Source organism: Triturus cristatus, chromosome 10 (genome assembly GCF_964204655.1).
Source record: "Triturus cristatus chromosome 10, aTriCri1.1, whole genome shotgun sequence".
NCBI lineage: Eukaryota > Metazoa > Chordata > Amphibia > Caudata > Salamandridae > Triturus > Triturus cristatus.
In genome coordinates, this window is record NC_140593.1 from 323905253 (window position 1) to 323928042 (window position 22790).

The window sequence follows — 22790 nt, forward strand, 5'->3', positions numbered from 1 at the left end:
TAGCTTACGTGTTTTAAGCCACGTCCTAATTACATTGGCCGCGCCCCTTTGTCCCCCCCCCCCCAGTTTGTTCATCCCACTTAAAGTCCTGTTCCTTTCATATGCTTATTGGGGCTTCGTGGTAACCTTTAATGACTCGGGCACACTGCCAGCCTTTCTCTAGATCAGAGTCCATATTTAGTGCAGGTGAAGCACTACCCCACGGCATTACCAAATCTCGCAACCATTATAACTGCTTGGGACTGTCGTAGGTTCCAGAGCTACCACGCTTATCTGCACCTCCCACTCGTTGATGTAACTACGCTTGACACACATGACGTGGCGTAATTGCCTCGTGATGCTGCATCACAGCTAATGGTATATATATACCCTCTAATGGAACTAACCACAGTGGGATTCAAGAGGAGCAGCGGTACAAAAAAATGTTGCGTGAGATCATGCGCTCGTGATATAGAAACTGGCCGGGTGGCTCATGGCGGTAGTTCGCGCGCTACAAGCTGCTGCATGGCCAATAAATGTAAACAGTGCCCTGGTGCTCGTGCCTCACACGCTGCCTTCACTGCCCTGACTAATGCCGGCTCAATGACTGGCAAACAGAGAAACAGGTACATTGGAAGCATCTTTATCCTGGAATCACTGAAACCTGACTGGGGACAACAGGACGGGACATTTAGACGCTAATTCATGCATCATGAAGCACGCTATCAGAGCCCCACAGCCAATGAGTAAGTTGTAAGCGTTTTCCAACCATTCCAAAGCCACGATACATCACCCAACCACAGCCAATGAGGCTAGCTGACAAAAGCTTTCTAGCCAATCCAATGACATCAGTTCTTCGAAACGAATCAAAGATCGCCGCACTTTCACAGGCCAAATAAGAATATGTTTCCTCTTACTTAATTGGCTGTGAGCACCTATGTGACATAAGATTTGCTCTCTTTTCTCAGTAATTACGGGACAAAAGACGTCCGTTAAAGAAGTGATTACGAACTGTCCACTGAAATTCTGAACTGGTTTTGACTTTAGGAGCCTGTCATTGAAAGTAAAGCCCCGGCGAAGACATGCCTTTGTTCAACACCAACCCTTACGATCAAGATGTGGGTAAGTGCTGCCTCTACAAGAGGTGGGTTTACCCCTTCCCACCCAGATGTCCTGTAGTGCCTACCACTTCATGTGAATCGCTCATTGGCTTGTGGTTGTCAGGAAGCGTAAGTGCTCCCGTGCCAGTGTGCAAGTATGAGAAAGACGTGTGGCTACTGTAGTTTGCAATTCACTTTCGATTCAAACTACTTTTAGTTCTTTCTGTTTGTATAATTTGCGCATCTCTAACTTTCAGAAGATGGTTCTTACTTGTACTTCGAGACCTTTGTAGAAGGCCTTTCCTTAAGGTATTTGGGCAATTTCCAGTTTCATCATATACATATGCATTAGTCTCGGTTATTTTGCTTTGGCCAATTTAGAGTGCTATGTGTAAAGTTGCTCAGTAATCACACGAGGCACGTTGTTGGGTTACCGCTATATTTATTTAGCATTCTAATGAGCATGTACCGAGGAGCGTCGGCCGGCACTCTCTCCCTCTGCTGCTCGGCGCGCTAATCTGCGCGCGCACCCCGGCGCCAACATCGCCGCCTCCGTCACGTCAACGTGACGTGATAACAACTAGACCGCTACATATCTCCCCCTTTTACCAAACCAAAAATCAGTCACTTACAGTTCGCAGGTTAGTTCAAAGTCTTGGAACCTGGAAGGCCTTACAACTTGTCTTCCACTCCTGGTCACCTTACCAATGTTCCCTCGAGCCCCTTGGCTCTGCGTTTCCTCGATTTCTGTTCCTCCACTCATCGCTCCTTCGCTGTTCGTATTGCCTCTCGGCCTGTCCATCTCTACCACTGGGGCCTCACCCCTTAACACACCTTCTTGCTCCTCTCCTGCACCTGCTTCTTCCATTTGTTCACTTCCGCCTTCCTTGTTCTCTTCATCCCCGTCTTCCGTATCTTCACCTTCCGGATCCCACTGTTCCCATCTCAATATCTTGTTGCACCGGGCCATGCGATCCTGCGACCACACGTTCCCATCACTGAGCAGGGCCGCTCGATCATAAACTTCCTTAACCTGCATCGGCTTGCTGTACTTGCTGTCTCCCTTTCTTTGTAGGGTCGCCAGCTTTACTCTCACCCATTCTCCTCTCTCTAAGTGAGTGTCCTTCACATTCCTCCTCTTGTTGTAGTTGTTGGTGTAGGTGGCTTGTGCTTTCTCCAGATTTGCTCTTACTACCGCCGGAGACCATTCGCTGGTCACCACCTTCTCCTTCCAGATTCTGTTGTCGTGCGTGAAGGGTTCACGTCCTCTCAATATTTGAAACGGGCTATACCCCGTGCTTGTGGGCGTTATTCTGTAGGCCCATACCATGTTCTCCAACGCTTTCTTCCAGTCTTTATTACAGGTGATGGCCGCTTGTATGGCCCCCATCACCACTCTGTTAAATCGTTCCACCAGACCGTTGCCTGCCGGGTGGTATATGGCCGTGTGCTTTACAGAGATGCCATTTCTTCCCATGAATTGTTTCCATCTTTCCGACGTGAACTGTGGTCCATTGTCACTTAAGATGGACTTGGGAATTCCTTCTCGGGTGAATGTTTCCGATAGAAACTCCAGGATGTTCTCCGTGTCCATGGATTCGCTCACCTTTATTTCTGGCCATTTGGAATAACGGTCGATGAGGACACACACGTATTTCTGTATGCTCTGGTCATCCAGCACCGGTCCTAGAATGTCTATTGACAACTCTTCCCACGGGTTTGAGGGAGTGTCGAATTTCCCAAGGGCTGGACGTAGTGGTCTCAATGTTTTGTCGGCCCCTTGACATTGGGGACACTCTCTGACATACCTCTCTGCTCTTACGTCCATACCTGGCCACCAGTAGTTCTGTTTCGATCTGGCCTTGAGTTTCCCTATGCCAAGGTGGCCTTCGTGTAATACGTCCAGCAGCTTGTTGATGAGATTCGTGGGGGGAATTACTCTGTCTCCCCGGTAGATGAATATCCCCTTGTCTCCTACTGTCAGTTCTTCTTTCACTTCATAAAATGGTTTGAGGTTGGTTTTCACCTTTTTCTTATCAGGCCACCCTTGTGTGATGTGCGCTTTTACTTCCATAAGGTCAGAGTCTTCTTCGTAGGCTTCCGTCCACTCTTGTATGCTGATTATCTTCTCTTGGTCCTCTATGAGAGCTACCATCTCTCCTTTGTCCGCTGGGTCTTCTTCTCCCGGCTCCATGGCCGCCGCTCGACTCAAGTAGTCCGCCACTCGGTTCTTGTTTCCAGGGATGTACTCCACATCATATCTGAATTCCAACAGTTTTAAGGACATCTTCGATATCCGGGGTGTGGCGCTGGCGTGCCCGCTCGATGTTAGTACCTTCACTAACGGCTTGTGGTCCGTCTTGAGCAGAAATCGGGTACCCCATAGGAACTGTCGGAACCTCGTCATGGCCCACACTACCGCTAACATCTCCTTCTCGATGACGCTGTACTTGCCTTCTGTCTCAGTCAGTGCTCTGGAGGCGAAGCTGATTGTCTCCATGTCCCCTCTTCCTCGGTCTTGCATGAGTACAGCGCCTAACCCCTTGTCGCTGGCGTCGGTGATGAGTATGGTGGCGCCTTGTGGGTCGTACCCCTTGAGTGGTATGGCTTCTAGGATTCCCTTTTTGATGACTTCAAATTCCGCTTGGGCTTCCGGTGTCCACTGGAACACCGTGCTCTCTCTTGTCAGCCTCCTCATGTTGTAGGTCTTGGATGCGAAATGTACCACGAATTTGCTATAGTACTCCGCCATCCCCAGGAACGATCTGACTTCCTCCTTGTTCTTGGGGGGCGGTGCTTCCGCGATGGCTTTCACGTTCCCCGTCTTGGGTGTGATCCCCTGTCGCCCAATTTCATGGCCTAAATAGGTTACCGATTGCAGTCCCAACCGACATTTCGACCATTCTGCCGTGAGACCTTTGGCTTCTAGTGTTTGTAGTACTTTTTCTAGTTTCCGGTCATGATCTCTCCTATCTCTCCCCATCACTAGGATGTCGTCCTGGAAGTACTGTACATCTTTGCAGTCTCTGAACAATTGGTGCATCATCTTCTGAAAGACGGCTGCCGCCGAGGCTAGCCCGAACGGCATGCGACAAAATCTGTAGCACCCAAACGGGGTGATGAACGATGTCAGGCTTTTGCTGTCCGGGTGTAGAGCTACCTGGTGGTAAGCTGATGTAAGGTCAATGGTGGAGTACCACTGAACTCCTCTGGTTTTTGCCAACATCTCCTCTATCTTGGGAAGGGGAAATTTCTCCACCACTATGTTTTTATTGAGTTCTCTCAGGTCCACACAGAGCCTGACCTTCCCGTTGGGTTTCATCACGACCACCAAGGGCGCCAGCCATTCGGCGCAGGTAATGGGTTCTATGATGCCCTTCTTCTCCAGATCTTGGAGTTCTGTCTGGACGGCTTCCCTTACTGCTATGGGCACATTCCTCACTTTATGTGCCACTGGTGTGGCTCCGTCCTTGAGCACTATTTTATGTTGAAATTTCTCCATTTTCCCTACGGTGCCCCCAAACACTTTTGGGTAGTTCTTCTTCCATCTGTTCATGTCCGGCCATTCCTCCTGTTCTGTGAGCAGAATTTGTTCCTTCCCTCCTGGGTCGAGTTTTATGCCTAGGTCGCCTTGGTCTAACCATCCTAGGACGGAGGGTCCTTTCTCGGCCACATACAGTTTGCACCGCGCTGATCGGCCTCTGAACTCGAACAGTAGACGTCGGAAGCCCAGCATGGGAATGCGATCCCCATTATAGGTAACCGGTCGTATGTCTAGTTTCTCCAGTTCAGGGCCCAACTTGGATTGGAACTGTTCTTCCCACACTGCTCTCTGTATAATGGTAAATGGGGATCCGGTGTCTGCCACTACTGAAATGGTGATGCCGCCCATGGACATCTCTAGGACTGGTTTGGTTGATCTCTTGGCGTCTACGCTCAATACCTGATCGTATATACATAAGACGGTGACCACTTCTTCCTCTGTGGCTTCCTCCAGGTCTTCTGCACTGTGGTCAACATATTTCACCACACCTTTCTGTTGTTTCTTCCGACACACCTTCTCGTAGTGACCCATGATACCGCAGTGCAGGCATTTGGCTCGGAATGCCGGGCAACGTCTGTCGTGGGCTTCGTGGGACCAACTTCCACACCTGTAGCACGTTTTCTTGTTCTCACTGTCCGCTTGTTTCCCTTGCCATCTGCTAGTCCCTTTGGCCATGGGTTGTTTGTTTTTCTGGTCCTTGCGGTGATCTCCCTCCTGTATCCTGTTCACCATGGTTGGGGTGACCGCCTCTTTTTTGGTAGCATCGGCGCACCTCTTCGAGAGTTCTGCCCTCTTCACTATGACCATTACTTCCTTGAGTGTGGTGTCCCCACTCGCCCACAGCTTGTCTTGCACGTTTGCACTGGTGGTGTGCATGATCACCTGGTCTTTTATGAATTCATCTTCCCACAGTGCGTACTTACACGGGGCTGCTAGCTTTCTCAACGCTGCTACATACTCTTCGATGGATTCCCCCGCCTTTTGTTTCCTTTGCTGGAAGTTATATCTATCCACTGAAACGCAGATGGTGGGGCGGTATCGCTCATCTAGGGCCTCCACTGCATGCGCATACACATCGTCGTCTGTGTCTTCTCTCTTCGTTGGTACTAGACTCTTGTATATTCTCAGTCCTTCTGGGCCCAGATTTAGTAGCAGGATACGTTTTTTTCTCTGAGGAGTGAACTGCTCTTCATTTTCGTCCTCCAGGACCCCTATGAAATTGTCTATATATTCCTTCCAGTCCTCCCATTTCATCAGTGGGTCTCCGGGTTTCGTTAGGAATTGCACGGGTGCAATCGCATACCCTGCCGGGGTACTCATCTTCACTTCCTTGGCGCTCGTTCCGTCGGTGGCTTTGCTCGGGGGGCTGCCTGGGGTGTTGTTGTTGTTCCCTGTGTGCTTGATTCTCTGGGGGCTCTTGTTACTAGACCCCACTTCCTCCTCTTTGGTAGCCAGCGCAGCGCTCCCTGTACGTGGATATGTGTGAAGGTGGCGCGTGTGCTCTTGGCCGTTTGTGGGTAGCGTCGTCCCTGTGGCCTATATGCAGCTCGTGTGCTGTACTGTGGCACTGCCACGCTCCTCGGTTGCTCCGTACCTCGGATCGTCCGACGTGGTTGACTAGGACGTTTTCCGTGACTCCACCGCTCCAGGCAGGCCTGTCTGGTGTTCCGTTTTGGGCCTGGTGACCTGCTTGCGTGTCTTCCTTCCCTCGTGGGGGCCACGTGGAGTGTTGCCCTCTCCTGTGCTCCCGCGTCGGTCAGGTCTCTGTCCCGACCTCGTCGCCACTGTAAAGTTGCTCAGTAATCACACGAGGCACGTTGTTGGGTTACCGCTATATTTATTTAGCATTCTAATGAGCATGTACCGAGGAGCGTCGGCCGGCACTCTCTCCCTCTGCTGCTCGGCGCGCTAATCTGCGCGCGCACCCCGGCGCCAACATCGCCGCCTCCGTCACGTCAACGTGACGTGATAACAACTAGACCGCTACACTATGAAGTGTCATTTGCTTGTTCTTCTCTTTTCACATCACAGTTAACAGGGTCATATTAATGCATCTGGAGGCGTTGACAATGTTCTTCACTCGAGCTTTGAGCTGGTGTCCTCCCCAGAGGACTGGCGTAGACCCTTTGTTTGTAATAGTGCTTGTTTCATCTGGTATACAAACTAGGGTCTCTTTTGGATGAGCCCTGTTTGGATGAACCCAGTTCTGCTCTCATCCATATGCAGAAGACGTTCAGCCTGCCAACTTTGAGGGCTGCTTGATGAATTCTATTATAACCTGTGACCAGGGGGCATTTTGTGTGCACCAGAAAGAGAAAAATCGACATCTATGCTTCTCAAAACTCTGAAGGAGTGAGCTGCATGCCCCGTCGCTCTGCCTAGCAAGAAAATGCCTCTAAACCAGGGTCCTAGGTGGGGTGACTTTTGTTGTCTAGCATGCTACCCCTGCTTGTAAGATCAGTGATGTTGGAGGAAGAACTCCACATTCGTCCTTGTCAGTAGCGAGTCCTTACTTCCTTATGTTGCGTGTTGTGGTGCTGGGAATGCTATCAAAGGTTTGCGTGTAAGAGCCTGCAATCATCATCTAGTGGCTTTTTAGTGCGTTGCAGAAACAACTGAGACATTATACCAGTTTACTCTATAAATTAATCTAATCCGAGCTTGATGTGTTTTTAGAGATTTAAGATTTTTATAAGCATGTTGCCTGCAGCGTTCCAGAACACTGCAGAAGAACCTATTCTTCTAATATTGCAGAATATAGCAGATTTAGAGAAGGAAGAGAGAAAGCGCAAGGCTTTACCAGTCTGAAAGAGTTTGACATTTGTTGGTGTGTTCATGCAATTACACTGTCGCCGGCAGCATGGTCCTCCTGTCACGGTGGAACAAAGGCCAGCACCCTTTGACAATTTCTTGCCAGATTCTGCAGTCTCAGGAGAAATGATTTTTTTCATATCAATTAGCTGGTTAGCTGTTCAGCAAGTTTCATTCCTGTTCTTCGATATATATCTGAAGGGATTGCTCTATCCGATATGCAAAGCGTAAATACCCAATCAAACATTTAAGTGATAGATGATGAGCTAGTTACTTTCTTTTTGCTTTAATAGAAAACCGTAACTCGCTACATTGCAGGCTTTAACAAATAAGTCAGGCCCTTTCAGCAAAAATGTCTTCATTTATAAATGATGGAAATGGAATCACTTAAACATTACTAATTTATATGGTGAAATCGTTTTTCCAATTACTTGCAGCCTGGTGTCTGTATTATAAAAAAAAAAATTAAAATGTGTGCATTGGATACTTTAATTTATTCCTGAATAGAGTCATTTATTGGCAGAGTGGGCTTTGGTCAGCTCGCTTCCCGCTTACGCAAGCACTTTGTATGCTTCTGTTTCACCATGCCAACTTAGGTATCTGCAGAGTACAAGGTTCTTTGTAGTCTTAACTGTGAGTTTATGAAGTGCCAGTTTCTCTTTATTCTTCGAAAGCCTTCACTGGCTGCTAATAAATGTTTGTTGCTTTTGAGATATTGTCTCTAAAATACGTCTCCAACAGTTTAAAAGGTATTTGGTCTTGTCTGCCAAGTTTGATGGGAAGATTGATTGTTGCTTTTTAGGTCTCGCCTACGCAGCGCGCATGCGCTGCATAGGAAAGAGACCTTTTGGTAATCGGCACAGCTTTCCAGGCAAAAAGGTGCACGCGTTGCATTTCTTCCAATGGCAACGCGTGCACGTCTGGCTATTCACTTGAGCAAGCAGCTGGCGCCATATGTTCTCAATTATCGTGCCTTGCTGCTCGCTCCCACAAGTGAATCGCGCAGGCCCCCTCCTCTGTCCCCTCCCCCTGCTGCTGCGCCCGCTTGTTTTTAACTTAACGAGTGGGAAGGGTATGCTCAGACGTGAGTCCCTTGCTCTCCATGCCACTGGAATCAAGCTATCCTGGCTGACGAGGGCTGAAAGCCCGAAACCGGTCCTAGGATGCTTGTTTCCAGTCCAGGGAGGACCCGGCTTGGCAGTTCGGGCTGGACTGTTCCCATGGGGCACAGGGTCAAGACTGATTTGTATATGGCTGGGTTCAAACTGGAATGGCATGGTGAGCAAAAAAACGATGGATTTAGTCCCAGATCTCTGTACTGGGGTGAATGTATGACATTGTTCTGCATTCTGTCCATCAATTGTTGTTTTTGCATTTGTCACCCCGAGTGGGAAGGGTATGCTCAGACGTGAGTCCCTTGCTCTCCATGCCACTGGAATCAAGCTATCCTGGCTGACGAGGGCTGAAAGCCCGAAACCAGTCCTAGGATGCTTGTTTCCAGTCCAGGGAGGACCTGGCTTGGCAGTTCGAGCTGGACTGTTCCCATGGGGCACAGTGTCAAGACTGATTTGCATATGGCTGGGTTCAAACTGGAATGTCATGATGAGCAAAAAAACGATGGATTTAGGCCCAGATCTCGGTACTGGGGTGAATGTATGACATTGTTCTGCATTCTGTCCATCAATTGTTGTTTTTGCATTTGTCACCCCGAGTGGGAAGGGTATGCTCAGACGTGAGTCCCTTGCTCTCCATGCCACTGGAATCAAGCTATCCTGGCTGACGAGGGCTGAAAGCCCGAAACCGGTCCTAGGCTGCTTGTTTCCAGTCCAGGGAGGACCTGGCTTGGCAGTTCGGGCTGGACTGTTCCCATGGGGCACAGGGTCAAGACTGATTTGCATATGGCTGGGTTCAAACTGGAATGGCATGGTGAGCAAAAAAACGATGGATTTAGGCCCAGATCTCTGTACTGGGGTGAATGTATGACATTGTTCTGCATTCTGTCCATCAATTGTTGTTTTTGCATTTGTTTTTAACTTTGAGCGCGAGGCGCGCGCACTTGTCTTTACTTCGCCTGAGTTCCAGCCTGCGGTTGGGTGAGCTTCACTTCCTCATACTAAAAGTAAAGCTCTCGGGACTCACCCTCAAGTCACTCCTGAGCCTCCTCCCTCATCACTTCTATCGACTTCACTACACTACCATGAGCCCGGCGCGGGTCCTGTGGGCAGTGGGCTTGATGTGCTGCATAGGTGAGTTGGGTTTTTTTCAGTGCATTTCGCGAGTTTGCACTTCATTTTTTTTTTTTAACTAGAGGCGCGCGCGATCTCATTTCCGCTCCTGACTCCCTTCCTTTCCCTCACTTTCACTTCTGCTGCGCGCGCACCACCACTTTTGTTGTTGTCTCAGTTTTATATAGCTCAAACTCGATCCAAAGCTATCAGAGTGCTTTACATGAGCGCAGTTGCAATACAGACGACTAAGGGACACTTTTTTTATGCACAGTGAGATTAAGTGACTTGCACTGCATTACAAGTTAAACTGTCTGGGGTAATCTGATTTAGATGCTACGTCACATCAGATGTATTGTATTATGGTGTTACTTTTATAAAGCGCGTTTTACCTCATTGCATTATCGGATGAATTTAGATGAACCCAGGTGTGTGTACATCAGTGGCCTTGAAGGTGTGCCGGGATTCATTGGTGTGAGAGAGCGCTCTTTGCCGGTTCATAACGGTGGCATTCCACACAGAAAAAGGGTAGGTGGTTACATTTACCTTGTTTGCACTGGTGCCCGTGCACACATGCTACGTCACAGCCAGGACACTCAATCCAGGCTGCCTCCTCCAAAGAGAATAGCTAGCGTCGACAATAGGTGCTGAGACCCGGGAGAGGACAGTGACCTCAGTAGGCAGGTCCGTTCTTTCGACAGACAGTCCCCCGGCAAAAATAGATTTACGCCATGATCCGTTCACTTCCCTCACTGTTTTTCCATCTGTCACTCCCGTTCTTTTTGTTGTTGTCTCAGTTTTATATAGCGCAAACTCGATCCAAAGCTATCAGAGTGCTTTACATGAGCGCCAGTTGCAATATAGACGACAAAGGCACACATTATTTTTAGGCACGGTGAGATTAAGTGACTTGCACTGCATTACAAGTTAAACTGTCTGCGGAAATCTGATTTAGATGCTACGTCACATCAGATGTATTGTATTATGGTGTTACTTTTGTAAAGCGCGTTTTACCTCATTGCATTATCGGATGAATTTAGATGAACCCAGGTGTGTGTACACCAGTGACTGTGTGCTAGCAAATAACATCATCACGGAAGACAAGCAAAACCTGTCCGTCTTACCTCCGTTTGTGAGATCATCCTCGAGGTTGTGTCTCGAAGGATTTATTTTATTTTTCAGTGAAGAATGCTTTGACAGTTTGACCCCTCCCCAGCCAATGTGGTAAAAACAAATATTGGCAAAGCCTTTAGGTCTGGTATTGTATAACCGCATTTTGGCTTTGTCATGAACCTTTTGGTCTGCGAGAGCACACTGGCCTTATAGTATGGCAGTGCAGGCTGATCAATGAAAAAAATAGCCTTTGATTATTACTTTCCAGCTTGCCCAAATTTCTTGATATTTTAAAACGACTTCAACTCATTTTGCTTGATGTGCTCAATTTAACCATCTCTTGAAATTGTAAAGGTTTCAAAACTGCCTTGACACACAGAAGAACAGACAGCAGAAATCATTATGTGAGTTTATGATCCAGCAAGGGCCTCCTAACACCCTGCTTGCCTATCCAGCTGTTGTACATAGATTCTACAAGACATCCTTAAAACATTCCAAACACTGATCTAGATGTGCAGGGTCATAGGCTAACGTGGGTGAGAAAGATACCACATGGCTGTGTGCTGAAGCTCTTCATAACTGGACTGAACATGCTTTGTTTTAGTGAGTGTGTGTTTCATGTATGTACTTTTGCCCTCATTATGTTTCATAGAGGTAATCATGTAAGTGCCTTCAGTACACTGACGTATTCGGTCTAGGTTTTTTTAAACAAAATCCCAAACTAGTAAACCCTACTTCCATGTTCGAACACGTTGTTATACAGGGCAATAACTTCAGCTCTCAAATCTTCAGTTCCCGTATATGTCAAGTTGTGGTGATGTTTCTTCAGTCACCCAGGCCAGACCTTTCAATATCCTAATAGATCAAGGAGTTACCATGATGCCATGATTTCAGCAGTGTTGGAAGTCCGATAATACAAGTTATGGTCCCTCTGGAAACTGTTCCCGTGTTTGGCCTATTCTCAGTCCTTACAATGGTAGCACTGGTATTCACACATGTAAACTAAGCCCATGAAGCTTCTCTTAACTGTTTACCTGTTGATGCAATGTCAAAAATGATGGAACGATTCTGAGCTTTGATGCCCTTGTTTCTAGGTTCTAACTAAATACTTATAAGGTCCCAAAAGCGAGACCTATTGGCTATGCCAATGCTTATTCTATGTGGTCCCTAAACTTGGAATGTTTTACCCTTGGTGGTTTGTCAAGCTGTTGGTTTTCCTATGATTCTTCAAATGTTTTTATCGTATCCTGTCTCTTTTTTTTACTAATGTTCTTGGTTTTGTAAGTTCAGGTGCCTAGTTCAATAGGTTTTGATGTTAGAATTAACTCAATTAAGCCTAATTATTGCGACAGCAAAGATGTTAGTATCATGTTATGTAACACCTAGTGAACATAGATCCTTACGACCTGCTCCGTAATGTAAAGCCTCTGCACTTCCTTAGGGAAACCAATCTGGAGGAAACAGTACACACGAGGCCGTTCCAGCTTACTTTCAAATGTTGGTATTTTCTTAAGGTATGTTGCTTTAAGAAAAAAGTGTAAACCCATAGAATCCTTTCTGGTGTTTTTTTCTTTTTCTTTTTTCACTGCCTGTTACAGAAGGTACTCGACTAATGCAGTTTTATTTTCATTCTTGATTTCACTTTTAGCACTTTGCAATCTTGAGTACACCTAGGAGGAGGAAATCCTTAGAGTTGGTTCTCATATGCCAAGATACAGACTTGTCAAGCATCTTTAACTTTAAACTATCATAGGTCTGCTTTTTGCCAACTGCGAGCGCGCTGAACAAGCGCTTTGCAGTAAATACCAGTTCAGTGGACTCATCAAAACTGCAGCTTTTCCTTACCTTTAGCGACATCTAGGATAGGGTTCTAGCTTCTTTAGGACATTCACTGAAACCATTCTCTATGCAAAACCTGGCAGCTTATTGTTGGAGTGCCCACATCACCAGCTTTTCCCACTTATATACGGAGTAGTGCTGGGTATTCATTGACAGTTGTACAGGAGCAAATACATTGTCTGCTTTCTGAAGCTCTCAGTACCCTCCAATACTATAGTTGGATCGAGAGTTGCTTAACATCCCTTTACCTTAGCATGCACTTTTCTTTTCTCTCGCCCCCTTGCCCGCAAACCTATTATGGCTTTTTGCTGTCTCAAGAGACCACTCTGTCCTGTAACCATTCCTGCTCTATGCTTAAGTTGGTGTTTAACCTTGAATTGGGGTTTTATGATTAAGACAAGTTATGCTCTGTGTTGCTGGCAACACAAAGCAGTTCGTCAATCTGAAGTCGTGCCTTTATGGGATCACTTTAACAATGCTAACAAAGAAATCTTACAAATGTGTCATCCATATTCACCGCACTATTTCTTAAGTCTTAAAGCAGCATAGAAACACCCAAAAGCAAACTAAGAACCTTGAGTCATATCAAATCAGGATAGATTTTTCATATCGTATGATGCAGGTACGTTGAAAATGGCTTTTTCCAAATGTTTATGCTTAAATATTCTTGTTTGTCTTTTCAAAGCATAGACCTTGTGCGCAGTTGTACAGTTGATGCATGTGCTGTTGTCATTCCCGACATAGGGAGTATTGAGAAGTAGATTCCACTTAAACTGTGTTTATAGAGCTTTGGGCCCGATGAAATGTAACCATGCTTTTGCCTCTCCCTCTGCTTACTTTAGAATATAAATAGAGTGAATCTCAAGATAGTTTAGCCTCTTCTGACCTCTAAAAAGAATCTGGAGGTAAATGTACACCTGAAAGCCTCTTTTTGTGTTACCTCCCTTTTGCACAATCGCAAACTATGGGATACAGTTCTCACTCTTATTTCCTTACTCTAGCAGTTCATTTCTCCTTAAACCCTGGTCGTGAATAGAGATTTGGACTTTCACAGGAGCCTCGTTTGTAAAAGCCTAGAGGTAAAAGAAGTTCAGTCTGTATTGTTGATGTATTTGTTCTATTACTGGCAAAGGGTGCGTCGTATACTGACTGGTAAATGACTTAACAATAGTGTGAAAAGGGGAATGGGTGTGTGTTACTGAAGATGTGGAGAGGACTATTTTTTAATGGATGCACTTGTTTGTTAATATTGGGTTTTTGCTACAAACTGTGAACAGAAATTTTCCGCCTCTTTCCTCACATTCCTATCAAAGATGGATGTTAATTGGCTTGTTCACAATGCACTGGTCGCCTTGACTCTCATTTTAGGCGTTGAATGATCTTTCTAAAAACTTTCTACCTTTTTATTTCCCTCCCTTAGCTTTGGGGATTCATGTCTTTACCACACCCAAACTAAAAACTCATGCCCTCCCCTCATCAATTCTATGTGATAAAACATCCTCCTGCTGAAACCGAGTCATCTATTATGATAAACCCAAATCAGTGAACTTTTATGTCAACTAAGTAGACCATTCCAATAGTTCTGTAAATTAAACACCCAATCATTCCATTTGCTTTTTTCGATTCCTAACATTACTGTCATTTGTTACTATGGTCAGACAACGAAATGAGTAATTTGCATCCTAATTTCCCTCCACAAGCTCCTTGCTGGCCTAATATATTTGTGTCAGAATCATGAAAGACAGAGCTGCAGAAAATACCTGCAACTTTCTTTCTTAGTCAAGCTGATACTTTTCCCCATCTGCTTAGTCTCTCCTGCCCGTGACCCATCGTCAAACTAAGGCTCTCATTAAGATTTCTGTCGGATCTCAATCGACAGGCTATCGGTTGCGGTCGTACCGACATCTGGTGCCACAGTCCGACCTCCACATTATGATGCAGGCGGTCGGAGACAGCGGGAGGAGGGACCGACTGATGCTTCAGACAGTCGGTTGGAGAGTAATATCCCACAATAGGGACGGTGCCTGCTCAGGCACCTCCGTAGGGATTACGATGTCTCTTTCAGGCAGCCTTTGAAGGTTGGTCAGACCGCCATAGAAAGGCTGTCAGAAACAGACTTTAGGTCCCCTAGCAGGGCCCCTGTCCTCCCCGTCCTCTGCTGTAAAACCTGGGGGCCACTTGTGGTGTCTGCACAAACATCCATGCCCCGTGTGCCAGGCACCAAATGGTGCCTGGCACACGGGGCATGGATGTTTGAAATCAACCATTTTTCCAAAGCGGCTTGTGCAGTGTCCCTTTTCCGGTCGCAGCACAAACCACAATGGAAAAATGGATGTTTCCGACTGTCTCATGGACTGTCACATCCTAATTTGTAAGATGGATCTGTTGACTGCTTGTTGGGCGTTTTCCATTCCTATTCAATGTCAGTTGGACTTCGTAATGAGGGCCTAAGAGTCATACATTAAACTTTGTGTGCAGAATCTGTTTTGGCAGTGTAAATTCTCTGGAATTCTTTGCTCTGTTTAATTCTCCTCCCCTCATAACTTCCTTGCCTCAAAGAAAAGATGGCAATCTTAATTGTTTATGGATGTTTCGTTCTGGTAGACCACCCCTCTACTATTTGGACAGGGCAGTGCCCAGTGGCTTAGCCAGCTTTTAGTGATGTTGAAATGCAAAATACCACAAAGAAATACATTGAAATTCTAAAACAACTAATTGAAATATGGAAGGTAAATATGGGGGGCTATATAGGTAGATGTATAGTGCAACACCATGACCCACATTACAGCTGACCACTTAATTCTGATGGGGCTGATAACAGCAGTTAACCAATCCCTTCCGAGTTATGAGATTTTTACTTTGTCCTAGAGTTCAGCAGTGAAAAACTCAGAGTGAAGTCTGGGACAAAATAAGGAAATACCTGATGACGGTTGAGCAGACCTGAAATTACAGATTACTTATTTCTCAGTGGACCCTCAGAGTCCAAGTTGTAATGGGCTGGATTTTCCCTGCCCTAGGACTTGCCTGTACTACAAGTGGCCCATTTCCAGACCACTCCTAATGAAGGCATACAACTATCTGTTTGTTTGCGCTGGAATTGAAGGACCACTGTGGGATAGCTCATTGAGTTGAATGTTCGCTGCTGGAACAAAACAGTGATCAGCAGATCACAAGTTTGAGTTCTGGAAAGGTTGACTCAGCTTGCCATCCTCTCGAAGGGGATTGCATTGAGTGTCAGAAATTATTCAATAGTAACATCTTTATTTACAGTGAACACACATGGCAACAGTGTGGTATGAACATCTGTAAAAGAAAACAAGTAACCAACATTTTATACCCAAATTCGAACTGAATAGAAGTTCAGCTGCAATACCTATTACGAACACTACGACTGCTCCTGTGCTACTAGTAATATTTTGACCCAATGTGAAACATTTGCCTTTTAAAACAAACTGTGCAAGAATTTGGGCTCATACCTCACATTATCGTTAGCCATCCTAGAGTAAGCTCATTCACCCAAACAGTTATCCAACTCAGGTTCTTAAGCATGCATTATGCAAAAGATGATCTCAGCCCAATTCACATTGGGTAAGGGAAAAGATAGACATTTGCTCCTTTAGTATCTATGTATTCAGCAAGTGTCTGACTTACATGGAATGCTCAAAAATATCTGGAGTGCTTCTGGATAACTATGGCTGTCTTAGTTTTCCACACATCGTGCCTGCATAAAATGTGTGGATGTGAAATTGCAAACAGTTGTAGAATCCTGGTTAAGAATCCTGGTTATAGAAGCTTGACACATTTGCATATGCACATCAACTTTATTTACACTAACTTGCATTTGCACATCCAACTTTTCCTATTGTTGAAACCGTTTTTCTTATTTTTTATTTGTTGTTTTTTTTATTTTACAGAGTTTTACATAGCGGGAACTCGACCCGAAGGTATCGGGTATCAGAGCACTTTACATAGCACCAGTTGCTTTACATGAGGATACTTTCATTTTTATTAGGCACGGGGAGATAAGGTGATTTGCCAAGAATCACAGGATGTTCAGCGTCATTGCCAAGACTCAAACCCAGTTCCCAAGATTCGAGGTTGACCGCCCTAGAAGTTAGGCCAACTGCTCTCCCCTAATTGTTCTCATTAGAAACCCTCTCACCATAAACCCCCAATAAATTTGGGTATGTTCACTTCCTTCCATAAAAACACACTCGGGCATTCTCTTGATGTGATTATTTTTACAACTGTTTCCAGGATGTAATCCACTCGCAGTGGTTTTATGAAAAACTCACAAAGCTATGAGTTTGTGGATGTTAACCTACATCAATGGGTAAAGGCCCCAGCTAGAAAGCCCTTAAACTTGTCCGAAGCACTATACTTGCAAAAATTATATTCAACAATATTGACAGATTTTACTTATTTAAAAAATCCCGCTTAGAGTGTTAAACTTCAGCATTCATGAATTTTAGGCTTTAATGTGTGGTGTCAAAGGCCTTTTCCCATTCTCTCTCCATAAGAAAATGCATTAGTACATATGTATCTTATTGCATTTATTTGCAAACCCAAGGTCAACATAGGTTTGCAGACAGGCCTGCCCCATGAAAATGGAATGGCTATAACCTTTAGGTCCCACCTAAGACCCATCTGATCTTTTATGGCTTGTATTTATTTCCAACTTTGATTTTCATATGTCTTTCCTTTTCATACTTCCATCCGGTATTACCACACAAAGCAATCTGCTGTCTGTAATTTACTCCGTATATTTATCTTCATTTTTTAAAGCACTACATGTTACCTAGGTCCCTTCAGAGCACTGGTACAGAAACATAAGAAGCAGAATAATGCATAAATTATTAGAGTCCAGCCAGATACTTAGGGTGGGCTTTGGCTGCTCTTATGGTGAAGATAGTCTTTAATTCACCGTCTGTTTGAAAAGATTGATTTTCAAATGTAATTTTATTATCATTCTTCCACGGGTTAAGAATATGAGATGCAAAGTCCTAATCATAACTATCCACTACTTTGTAAGGTGCAATGGCTCCCTTTGAGGTAGAACTAAACCATACAGAAACCAGTTTGCGCTTAAGAGGCTTTATGGATTTCAAAAGCATTGTAGGAAGGAATTAAAGTTCTCAAGGGAGTTCCAGTCTACTAGTGATCAAAAACTTGAAACATTTATGACAGAAGTGACACGCAGACTTAATTCCTGAGCCAGTTTATTTCTTCTCACAAGCCTTCCTTAATGTAAATGCTCTGCTTCTCCATAATCTAATGCATCTGGGAACCTCATCTTTTCAGCAGTATGGGTTTTTCTCCTTGACCATGCTAGCTGAATTTAGATGTCTGCTCGCTCCCTTCTGATCACCACTGGAAAGAAATTACAGGAGAGGCAGCGCAGATTGACTGCAGGACCAGTTACCAGGAAAGCAAGAAACCATTTTTAATGGATGGAATCAGAAGACTCTAACAAACGCGAAGACTGACACTTACTCCCGGACAGACCTTTGGGTCTTAATTCATAAGCATTGCACTGCATTCCTTTTTTATGAAAACCAAAGATCACAGTTCTGATTAATGCCTCCTATAAATATTAGCCCCTGCAAAGAGGTTGAAACACAATTCATCAGCATATTTCGAACCGAGGAGCATTCTACATATTTTAAAGACCATAACCGTCCACAGGATTAATATGAAAGAGAAACAGATAAGGAAAAATTATAATCCTGTACCATCAGAAGGAGTAATTGAACTTTCTTTAGAAAATCATTTTGTGTAATTTATGATTGTACAAGATCTGACTGGCAATTCTGAGACAAGTACTCATTGCTTTGGTCACATGCTTGATAGTACATGTAATTATGAGGGGGCCACAGTGTATGAACAGTTCATTTGAAAACACAAATTGGGACACTTTCTGTAGGTTGTGGATAAGTAGAAATGTGCTCTTCAAAGTAATGAAAGCATGTGAAAATAAATAATTTTTGTGCCAGTTTAAGTCCATATGCCAGCTCAGTCTCAAATGTTTCAAGCTTTTGATTGATAGTTAACTGAAGGCCTCTTACTTACTTGAAATCATGTATAGACCCAACCTTTAGCAACTGAATTAGGGCCATACCCCTTAAGTTGTTCTCAAATTTCAAGAACACAGAATAAATGATGTGGAATGAGGAAAGCGTGGGCAACTGTGTTTCGTGTAAGAGTGAAACATTTCCTAGCTATCATAACGGACAGTGTCAATTCTTCACAGTCCTCTGAGGTGAGGATTATACTCAAACTTCCTTCACTTTATTTTCTCCAGCAGCCTTAAATCACTTCAATAAACTACCTTTCACATGAACGTTTCGGAAAAGCTGAACAAAATGTCAACCATTCAGCACCCAATGTTGCCCGTCAAAGTCCTCTGTTTATTATCATACCCCTCTTAATAGCATGTCCATCAGAGTCCGAAGTCAGCTTTGCTGTGCTGCATGGCTAAAATCCTTTTTCATAGCCGATAAGTCCCAAAGGCAAGGCCTAATGGCTTTGCTAATGCTTTTTCTGTTGGTAATTCTGTATACTTTGGTTTATACATCCAGGCCACAGTTGGTGGAGACAGAATATCCAGCTCTTGATCAGTGTACCACTGAGGATGCCTGTTGACCTGTGGGCTGGACAATGGGGATGTCTTTTTTTTTTAATTTCTAAATTTCATGCACTACCATCTACTCAGAAAAGAAGTATCTTAATGGATGCACAGTCTCTTCTTCAATCTGGCATATGCCATACTTTGTTAATCTCTTTATGCCGTACCTGTAGAATTCCTTTCTGATAAAATCATTGTCTTACTTGTATATATTATTTGCAGAAAATGTGTACATTACTACAAATATTAAATTAATAAATATTTTACTTCTGAAAATTCATTTTAATTTCTATACCTCAGTATTTTTTTTTGAAGAAGTAGAATAACCTCATGTAGTGCACAAAGTATCCACACTTTCCAAATAGTCTCTATATCTCTGGAGCACAGTAGTGTGCATTCTTTAAGTTAGGTTGCCCCATTTTTAGGTCGAGCCTAGCGCAGCACGCATGCCCTGCTCAAAGGGGAGGCCTTTTGGAATCACTCCAGACTTTTTCGAAACTTTTCAGTGTGGTTTTTCAACTTCCTCACATTCTATTGGCCTTTGTGTGTGATTTTCAGAAATGAAAACACGCAATTGGGCAAAGGCGGGTGCATGTCCTAACTTTTCTCTAAATGTTCGCTCCCACGGCATCCAGCTGTCAGGAGCGAGCAGCGGCGTGCAGGGAGCCAGCTGCATTCCTTATCTTATCTAGCAGATGGCAAGTCAACAATCGACATGAACATCAGTTGGCTGCCACCTCACCTACTCCCCACACCCATCCTCTTCTAAACAGAAACAATATTAACTTTTTGGCGCGTTTATACAATGCAGCTGCTTGAACCAGTTCCCTGCAAGGCTGCAGTGCCTTAATAATAATACATACAAATCTCTTCTGTTAAGTCTGAAGCAGAATAATGTTATGCAAAGCTAAAGCCAGTCTGCGCACAGCTGCAAACGGGCAGACACCCTGTGCTCCCCCCCCTCGCAGGGCCTTTGAAGTGAGAGGGCTCCGTCCCAGCCTCGCGCAGTAATTAGCAGGGAAAGGCCAGGCCGCTGGCTCCCTTTGTGCTGTTGAAGGAGAAGGCCACCAATTCACAGGGCTGTGGCTGCTGGGCACAGAAATCATGTGTTATTTCTGTTATTTTTTTTTTTGGTATGTTTTAAAAGACAGCAGTAAGCAGGTGTGAACATGGCTTAATTCGACAAGTTAGAGAAAGACATGCTAAATGCACCACGTTTACATTGGGTATTTGCCACACAGTTGGTCGATATATTTGCACTGCAGATTTTCCTCAGTACTGTTTTATTTGCTACTTCGAAGCAAAGGTAAGCCATTCATATTTAGACATGAAAATGCATTCATACAATGCTTATATCAGCTTTGTGATAGTATAGCGTCATCTCCTTATCATAAAAATCAGGAACAGTACGACCAACCCCACCAACCCCGATGATGGTGCACTCACCCTCGAACGCTGGATGAACGACTGCGCCAACACCGTAGCACCGCTGAAAAAACCCACCAAAAGAGACACCAGCAAAAGAGTCAGATGGTTCACCCCGGAACTCCTAGACTCAAAGCGCACCTGCCAGAAATTGGAGAACATATGGTACAACGACAAGACGCCGGACAGCCGCGCCGCCCACAAAGACGCCATCCGCAACCACCACCACCTAATCAGGACCGCCAAAAGGACCTCCTTCAACGACCGCCTTGACAACATCGCACACAACAGCAAGGAACTCTTCACCATCGTGAAGGAACTCTCCAACCCCAACTCCAGCGCCAATGACATCCCGCCATCGCAAGCCCTATGTGACTCCCTCGCCACCTACTTCCACCGAAAAATCACCGACATCCATGATGGTTTCAAACCCCGGACGACCCCTGCAGACCTCCCCGCATTGCACCCACCACACCCCGCCGCCCACGACACCCTGACAACCTGGACCAACGTGAGCATTGAGGACATAATCAAGACCATGGGCACAATCCACTCCGGATCCCCGTCGGACCCTCTCCCGCACCACATCTTCAACAAAGCCAGCAACTCCATCGCACCCCACCTGCACAAAATCATCAACCTCTCCTTCGAGACCGCCACCTTCCCCGAGAGCTGGAAGCACGCCGAGATCAACGCCCTACTGAAGAAACCCAAGGCGGATCCAAGCGACCTCAAAAACTTCCGACCCATCTCCCTGCTTCCTTTCCCAGCAAAGGTCATCGAGAAGATAGTTAACACCCAGCTCACCCGTCACCTCGAAGATAACAACATCCTGGACCCGTCCCAATCAGGATTCCGCAGCAACCACAGCACCAAGACCGCCCTCATCCCCGCCACAGATGACATCAGGATCCTTCTAGACAACGGCGAGACGGCGGCCCTCATCCTCCTGGATCTCTCCGCCGCCTTCGACACTGTCTGCCACCGCACACTACGCACGCGACTCCAAGACGCAGGGATCCGGGAGAAGGCCCTGGACTGGACCACCTCCTTCCTCTCCGGCAGAACTCAAGTCCGCCTCCCCCCGTTCCGGTCCGAGGCCTTCGAGATCATTTGCGGCGTCTCTCAAGGATCTTCCTCAGAGAGTCCGCCTCCCCCGTTCCGGTCCGAGGCCTTCGAGATCATTTGCGGCGTCTCTCAAGGATCTTCCCTCAGCCCGACGCTGTTCAGCGTCTACATGGCACCACTCGCACGCATCGCCCGACAGCACGACCTCAACATAATCTCCTACGCCGACGACACGCAGCTGATCCTCTCCCTCACCAAGGACCCTCTCACCGCCAAATCCAACCTCCACCAGGGAATGAAGGCAATCGCCGACTGGATGAAGGAAAGCAGACTCAAGCTGAACTCTGACAAGACGGAGATCCTCATCCTCGGGTCCAACCCCTCAGCATGGGACGACTCATGGTGGCCCGCAGCACTGGGGACCCCCCCGGCCCCCACCGACCACGCACGCAACCTGGGAATCATCCTAGACTCAAAACTCACCATGACCAAACAAGTCAACGCAGTCTCCTCCACCTGCTTCAACACCCTCCGCAAGATCTACAGATGGATCCCGACAAACACGAGGAAAACAGTCACCCAGGCCCTAGTCAGCAGCAGACTCGACTACGGAAACGCCCTCTACGCCGGAGCCTCGTCCAAGCTCATCAACAGACTGCAGAGAATCCAGAACGCCTCTGCACGCCTGATCCTCGACGTAATGCGCCACAACCACATCACCCCCCACCTGAGGAACCTGCACTGGTTCCCCGTCAACAGGAGAGTCTCCTTCAAGCTCCTGATCCACGCACACAAGGCACTCCAAGACCGGACCAGCCTATCTCCACAATCGACTCTCCTTCTACGTACCCAATAGGAAGCGGACCACACCCTGGCCACGGTCCCGCGCATCCGTAGGAACAACTTCTGGAGGCAGATCCTTTTCCCACCGCGCCGCCAGGACCTGGAACGCCCTCCCCCTCTAGCTACGACAAACTGAAGACCTGCTGACCTTCAGGAGACAACTCAAGACCTGGCTCTTCGACCAGAAGCAGCAGCCCCCCCCCCCCCCCAGCGCCTTG

General features: G+C 46.1%; 1 protein-coding gene across 2 annotated transcripts in view; it reads left to right on the forward strand.

Moving 5' to 3' along the window:
- The first annotated feature begins 889 nt into the window (after positions 1–889).
- Positions 890–22790, forward strand: part of STAM (signal transducing adaptor molecule) — a 249266-nt gene continuing 227365 nt past the window's right edge. Inside the window, exon 1 of one of the 2 annotated variants that reach the window (XM_085631519.1) lies at positions 890–1101. In XM_085631519.1, the coding sequence (XP_085487645.1) occupies positions 1062–1101 (40 nt within the window). In that variant the 5' untranslated portion in view covers positions 890–1061. Of the gene's footprint in view, positions 1102–13612; positions 13691–22790 lie in introns of those variants that run through there. The other variant, XM_085631520.1, reaches the window with a different exon arrangement.